Source organism: Haplochromis burtoni, unplaced genomic scaffold (assembly GCF_018398535.1).
Source record: "Haplochromis burtoni strain Fernald_Lab_line unplaced genomic scaffold, NCSU_Asbu1 Contig_1133, whole genome shotgun sequence".
Lineage (NCBI taxonomy): Eukaryota > Metazoa > Chordata > Actinopteri > Cichliformes > Cichlidae > Haplochromis > Haplochromis burtoni.
In genome coordinates this window covers 59,505-66,302 of record NW_024583494.1, presented here as the reverse complement: position 1 = coordinate 66,302, position 6,798 = coordinate 59,505, and the positions used below count along the sequence as shown (strand labels likewise).

General features: G+C 45.9%; 1 protein-coding gene across 1 annotated transcript in view; it reads right to left on the bottom strand.

Moving 5' to 3' along the window:
* Positions 1-5,245, bottom strand: part of LOC102293675 (myelin-oligodendrocyte glycoprotein-like) — a gene marked incomplete at its 3' end in the record, with an annotated part of 12,822 nt that extends 7,577 nt beyond the window's left edge. The window contains exon 1 of the mRNA XM_042216601.1: positions 4,842-5,245. Coding sequence (XP_042072535.1) covers positions 4,842-4,875 — 34 coding nt within the window. The remainder of the gene's footprint in view (positions 1-4,841) is intronic.
* Between the last annotated feature and the right edge of the window lie 1,553 nt (positions 5,246-6,798).

The following is a 6,798-nucleotide window of genomic DNA, read 5'->3' as shown; positions in this document are numbered from 1 at the left end:
CTTCTGGTGGCCCTCCATGACTCGGGATGTCCGTGAATTCGTTTCCGCCTGTGACACCTGTGCTCGGGCCAAGTCCTCCACTCAGCCGCCCGCTGGCGACCTTCGCCCTCTCCCTGTGCCGAGACGTCCCTGGTCCCATGTCGGCCTTGACTTTGTTACCGGCCTCCCATCCGTGGATGGTCTGGACACCATCCTCACCTTTGTAGACCGATTTCTAAGGCGGTGCACCTGGTCGCTCTGGCCGGCCTCCCTTCCGCCACACGGACGGCCGAGCTCTTCCTGGACCATGTCGTCTGGCTTCACGGATTCCCCAAGGACATAGTCTTCGATCGGGGGCCCCAGTTCACCGCCAGGTGCTGGAAAGCCTTTTGCCACCTGATTGGAGCGTCTCCCAGCCTCTCGTCCGGCTATCACCCTCAGACCAATGGGCAGGTTGAACGGACCAATCAACAGTTGGGGCGCTTCTTGCGGTGCTTCGTCTCCGCTCAACCGTCGCTTTGGCCTCGTTACCTGGTGTGGGCTGAGCTATCTCATAACCTTCACGTCTCTTCTGCCACCGGTCTCTCGCCCTTTGAAGTCTGTCATGGTTTTCATCCTCCCATCTTCAGCCATCAGGAGGCGGGGGTCAACGTGCCTGCTGCTGAACGGATGGTCCACCGCTGTCGTCAGGCCTGGATCAAGGCTGCCATTTCCCGGGCCAACGCTCTGTACACCCGGCAGCATCGTCGCCGCCACTGCCCGGGTCATCCATTCCGGCCGGGGGATCACGTCTGGCTCTCCACGAGGCACCTGCGGCTACGCACCGAGTCCAAGAAGCTTGCTCCCAGGTTCGTTGGCCCGTACGAGATCACTGCCCGGCTCAACCCCGTGACTTATCGTCTCCGGTTTCCACCCGCCATGAGGGTCCATCCGGTTTTCCACGTCTTGCAGCTTAAACGGCGCGTCACTTCCTCGCTGGCGCCCCCCTCCCGGGTCCCGCCCCCGCCCAGGTTCGTCGATGGGGATCCTGTCTACACTGTCCGGCGGATCTTGGACTCCCGTCCCCGGGGTCGGGGGGTCCAGTATTTGGTGGATTGGGCTGGCTACGGTCCTGCAGAGGATGTACTTCCTGAGGCAGCTGAAGAAATTCAACCTGCCAACACGGACGATGATGCAATTCTACACTGCAATCATCGAGTCCATCCTCACCTCCTCCATCACTGTGTGGTACGCTGGAGCCACTATCAGGGACAAACAGAGACTGCAGCGTGTTGTGCGCTCTGCTGAGAAGGTGATTGGCTGCAGACTCCCATCTCTGCAGGACCTGTACACCTCCAGGACACTGGGGCGTGCAGCTCGGATCTCAGCTGACCCTTCTCACCCTGGACACAGTCTGTTTGACCTGCTCCCCTCAGGCAGGAGGCTCCGGTCCATTCGCACCAGAACCTCTCGCCATAAGAACAGTTTCTTCCCCTCTGCTGTTGGACACATGAACAATAACCGTATGACTGTTCCCACCACTAACACATGACCCTACGCTGTGTTCACTGCATCATTCCATGTTTGGCACTGATCACCACCTGCACTCATGTATATATCATGTATATATCTATCCACTTAGCACTTTTAATTCTTATTCTTATTTTTATATTTTTATGACAGTATGTTTGCACTGAAGCACCGCAGCAATTTCCTAATGTTGTAAACCTGCTCAACATTTGGCAATAAACCCTTTCTGATTCTGATTCTGATTCTGATGTGCGCTCCTGGGTGCCGTCCCGCTTCATCTTGGATCCTTCCCTCATCTCAGATTTCCATCGCCGCCGTCCTGGACCGTCGGGTGCCAGTCTTCGGGGGGGGGAGAGGTCCTGTCAGCCGGTGATCAGCTGATCACGGGGCCGGGTTTAAAAGAGACGTCACCTACCTGCTCGCCGCTCAGACACCGTTCTCTTCCTGTCAGGAGCTCCGAAACTTTGCCGACGTCAGTCTCCGCCTGATTCAGCAACCGTGAGTGTTTTTCCCTTCGATCCTTTTTCTCATCCCGGCTCCGCTCGCTTTTCCTCTGTAACGACAGTTCCGAAGCCATGCTTCGTGCGCTGATCTTACTAGAATAACTGCGTGTCTGTTCCAACCCACCGCTAGCCTTCGCCGCGTTTGGGTCTAGCCAGCACGCCACACGGGCACGCCGAACTACTGTGTGTAATTCGCCTGACCGTGACACCTGGATGGCTCTTTTAAACTTGAGATACAGGTCTCCACTGTGGTAAAAAACAGCTTTTGCCAGTTGTGTCACATATCTAAAGCAAAGCCATTCCTTCCTTTAAAGGACCTTGAAAAGCTTGTCCACACATTTATCACATCCAGATTGGACTACTGTAACTCCCTCTACTCGGGCCTCCAACATTCTTCTCTTTACTGGCTTCAGTTAATTCAAAATGCAGCTGCGCATCTTTTAGCAGGTACGAGAATCTATGAACACATAACTCCAATTTTAGCCAAATTACACTGGCTCCCTGTTAAATATCGCATAGATTTTAAAATTCTTTTGTTCACTTTTAAAATTCTGAATAATTTAGCGCCCAGCTTTCTCTCTGAACTACTCCACTTATACAATCCCAAAAGAGCACTTAGATCATCCAATTACATGCTCCTAGCACAACCTAGGTCTCGAATGAAGTCGAGAGGTGACCGGGCCTTTGCATCCGTAGCACCTAGACTCTGGAATAACCTCCCTGTTCATATTTGTACTGCCGAGTCTATCCAGTCTTTTAAATCACGTCTTAAAACTTATCTTTTTACTTTGACCTTTGATTCTAGTTGGCTGGTCTAGCTTATTGTGTTGTTACCTATTGTTTGTTGTCCTGTTTTATTGTTTGTTTTAATTGTCTCATGTTTTTACTGACTGTGAAGCACTATGGTCAACACTGTTGTTTTAATATGTGCTATATAAATAAATTTTGATTTGATTTGGTTTGAACCAGTCTGCATTAATGATGAACTGTATTCAAACTGTACTGAATGTTGACAAATAAAAGTAAAAAAGACAAACAAAAACAATATAAAGTGTCTTACTAGAGTACTGGGCCTTCATGAAGTCTCTGTTACCTACAATGGATTCAGATGCACTTCTTTAAACCAGTCATTCTCAAACTGTGGTACGCGTACCACTGGTAGTACTTCGGCTCTCTCTGGTGGTATGTGGGAAATCTCCAATTTGGACCTTAAAACTGCAAGGCAGCAGACAGCGTTTTGCTGTGGGGACAAAACGCTGATCGTAAAAACACAGCCCTTTTCCGCGGTGCCGTGATCCCAGTCACTATCAATGAGTCTGAGGCCCCGGGGAGAATTGTGGGGGCATGGGAGATGCCATCGGAAATATCGCCTGCATGAAGAAGCTCCTAGTAGCCAGTCTTCTGTCTATGAGCGGTAATCCTTTGAGGTCAGAGGCGGGGAGTTGGCACAGTGAAGCTGGAGGATGAACGCTAACTTTTTTCCACTCCATAAAAGTTAACGTGAGGGTTCCCGATGGTTAGGGACAAATGCAATCGCATGGCAGGAGGTTGTACACAGACCAAACTTCAGTCAGGAGAACAACTGAGATAATCCATCCACAATATAAGGTTAGTCATTAATATACTGCTGCATGGGCTGGGCTGTAGTTACATCGTAAGGTTTTAAAAATTGAGCTTTAAAATGAATAGTGATGATTAAAACCCAGAGAGTGATCACTGACTGATCACAGCCTTAATAAACACAGTAGTTTGGACCTGGAAGCAGGTTTCATCAGGTCATGACTTAAATATTGGATATCCCACCTGCTGTGAATGTTTTAATGCAGTATAGTTGTTATCATTATCATTATGTCACATCCTGTTCATGACAGTTAAAATAAATAACGTTCATATAAGAAATAAAATTGTCTCCTGTAAACTGTTAATAGGCCTATACTACTGTACTTTAATGTCGGTCATAATGGTGGTACTTCAAGAGCCATATATTTTATGAGGTGGTACTCATTGTGAAAAGTTTGAGAACCACAGGTTTAAACAGTTTTGTCCATTAAACAGTCGTTACATGTAACTTGGTGTTTTTTTTAATTTTGCACTGGTTGGTTATTCTAATATTTCCAGCGTTTACTTTTTTTTTTAAAGATCGAAAGAAAAACCACATCCACCACACGCCCATTTCACCGTTTACCTGTTCATCTGGCTAACCTGGCCACACAGCAGCCTCGCCCGGTGTTTTTCCAGTGAGACAATGAGCCTCAGCCTCGACACAAATGTCACCTTTCACTACATAATCCACAGTATCAGTCCTAATCCATGTGTCGTGCCAAGGTAGGTAGGTATAACCACCAGTCGGGAGCGCGCTCAGAAGGGAGAACGGATTCAGTTGACTCCGTCTCCAATCCAACAACTAGACGTGGGAAGTAGTGAGGTTTACTTCAGTGAAAAAGTGAAAGATGAGTGTCGGTACATAATCGATCTGTTTGTTGGTGACAACAGAAAATGCTACATTTATTCTTCTCACGTGTTATCGGACGGGATTATTAAAAAAACGAGGCCTGATAATTATTTGTACCCTGCCTGCAACTTTACTGTATAAAGACGCTAAAACTCCAAAATTCCAAGAGTAATAAGTTAGTATAAGTGTATGTGAACTAAAAATCAAGAATGTGGGATACTGTTTGTCTGTGATTTGGACAGCCCAGTGAGCCCTCCCGACGCAGGGGACACCGGCATTCCTCAGACCGTCCCTCACTCTTTCACCAGTAAAGATATTAAATTGATATTTTCTTGCATGTGCGTGTGTGTATGTCGCTAAAGAGTCCGCGGTCCATCATTATTCAGAGAGGTTCTTACCGTTAATGAGCAGCAGCAGCAGCAACATCATCATCCTCCTTTAAAAACCGCAAAGTCCTGTTAGCAGCTCCCACACACTCCTGCTCCTCCTTCAGCTGTGACTGACAGCAGGCTAGGTTCGGTTTGACAGGAAGTGTCGGCGTGAGGCTGAAGTCTGTGAGGCATGAAGCTGATCCACAGCTCAGCTTCATGCATGAAGGCAGATACGTCCCTGGGCTTCCCGATCTCAAGTAATAGTTTGTTAAAATGCAGGTTTATTCAGGTATCTTTTTGTCACAGTTATCATGACAGGCCACACCTGAAACTCTCCAGTCTCTGACCAAACTACTCTAATCATGAGAACCCATCACAGCTGAGAATCCCTCCGCAGGTCCAGCCGACAGTAACGTCAACGCCTGCGCTGGATTCAACGACTAGCGGGTGTAGTGCAGACCCGGTAAATCAGGTGGAGATTAGCTAGTTTAACCACCTCATTAATAGACAAAAGAAGCCTTTTGAAAGGGGAAACGAGGAGTGCCTGGGTGAGGCGATAAGAGGAGCAGCAGACACTGCTGGCAGACACCACACACCTCTAACACTTTTTCACAGATCCACTTTCTCATCTAAGCCGATTCCACAAACAAATTCATAACGACATTATTAAGAAATCATCACAGACCTTTGATGCTGTAGACATGAAATTATATGAATGTATTAATCATTAGGATCAATATAATCATTATTAATAATATAATCAATAATTGACCACGTCTCTTAAGTTTAATAATACTGACTTTAAAAAACAACAACAACAACAACAACAGTTAATCCATAAGAAATAATGTCAGCTCAGAACTCTGTGCAGTCCAGTCAAATTCTTCCACACCGGACTTTCTCATCCATGACCCTAACGGACCGTGGGCGGATTCGTTGCGCACGTAGCATCCTGGCACGACACCACGCTGACATGTAAGGAGCTCCTGAAAGCGAGCCATTCTTTCACAGATCTTTGTCGAAGCAGTCTGCATGGCTAGGTGCTGACATTATATACTTGTGACTATGAGAGAGATGGAACACCTAAATTTAATGATCTGAATGGGTGAGTGAATGCTTTTTTATGCATGTATGTGTATTTACAGCATGCCATAAAGACGACGAGAGAGGTTAATCTACTTCATGTTCCATATTCGGGGAGTTTTCGTGACATCTAGTGGGCATTTGAAGACACTACAAAATAATCTCTGACTAGTATGAAACAAATACACCACAATCACAAAAAACATGTAAATGGAGAGTGATCACTAAAGTACTGTAAAAATAAAATACTGCAAAATGTAAAGGAAAATATGAATTAAAAGTGGAAGTGGCATGACTATGACTCACTGTGAGACTGTGACAGAATCCAATTAAAATAAACTGCAGCAGGAAACTGTCTGTGCACATCTACAGCTGCATTAAATATTGGCTGTTCAGTGGTGACTTTGATTATTATTTAGCTTTTGTGATGTGAAAGAGTGCATTTATTATTTGCTTTTCTGTAATCTGATATTGGTTTAATAACTGGTTGGTTCAAAGTAGAAATTCAGTAGATGCATAATGTGTTAAATATCTAAAAATTCTTCTTATAACCAGAACAGAGGTGATGAAGAGTGCGGCAGATTAGTGAGATGCCAAAATAGAAAGCTGAAGAAGAGCTTGCATACAAAAATAGTCACACTGCAAAGAGTTTAAAAGGAACCCTTATGGTTCAATAAAAGCAGAAGCTGTGAGGCCAGGACTGGTAAAATGTAAAAGCTGAACAAAGTACTGTAAGCATTCTGTCTCACATATGAATACTTCATTAACATTTTTACTTTTTTTTTTATTCCTGCTGCTTGAAATAAAAAACACACACAAACAAGAAGAACTCAAACTGGACTGATGCTTTATTTCAGACACAGACACAAACATGCATTACAACCCTTTGTGTACACATGTA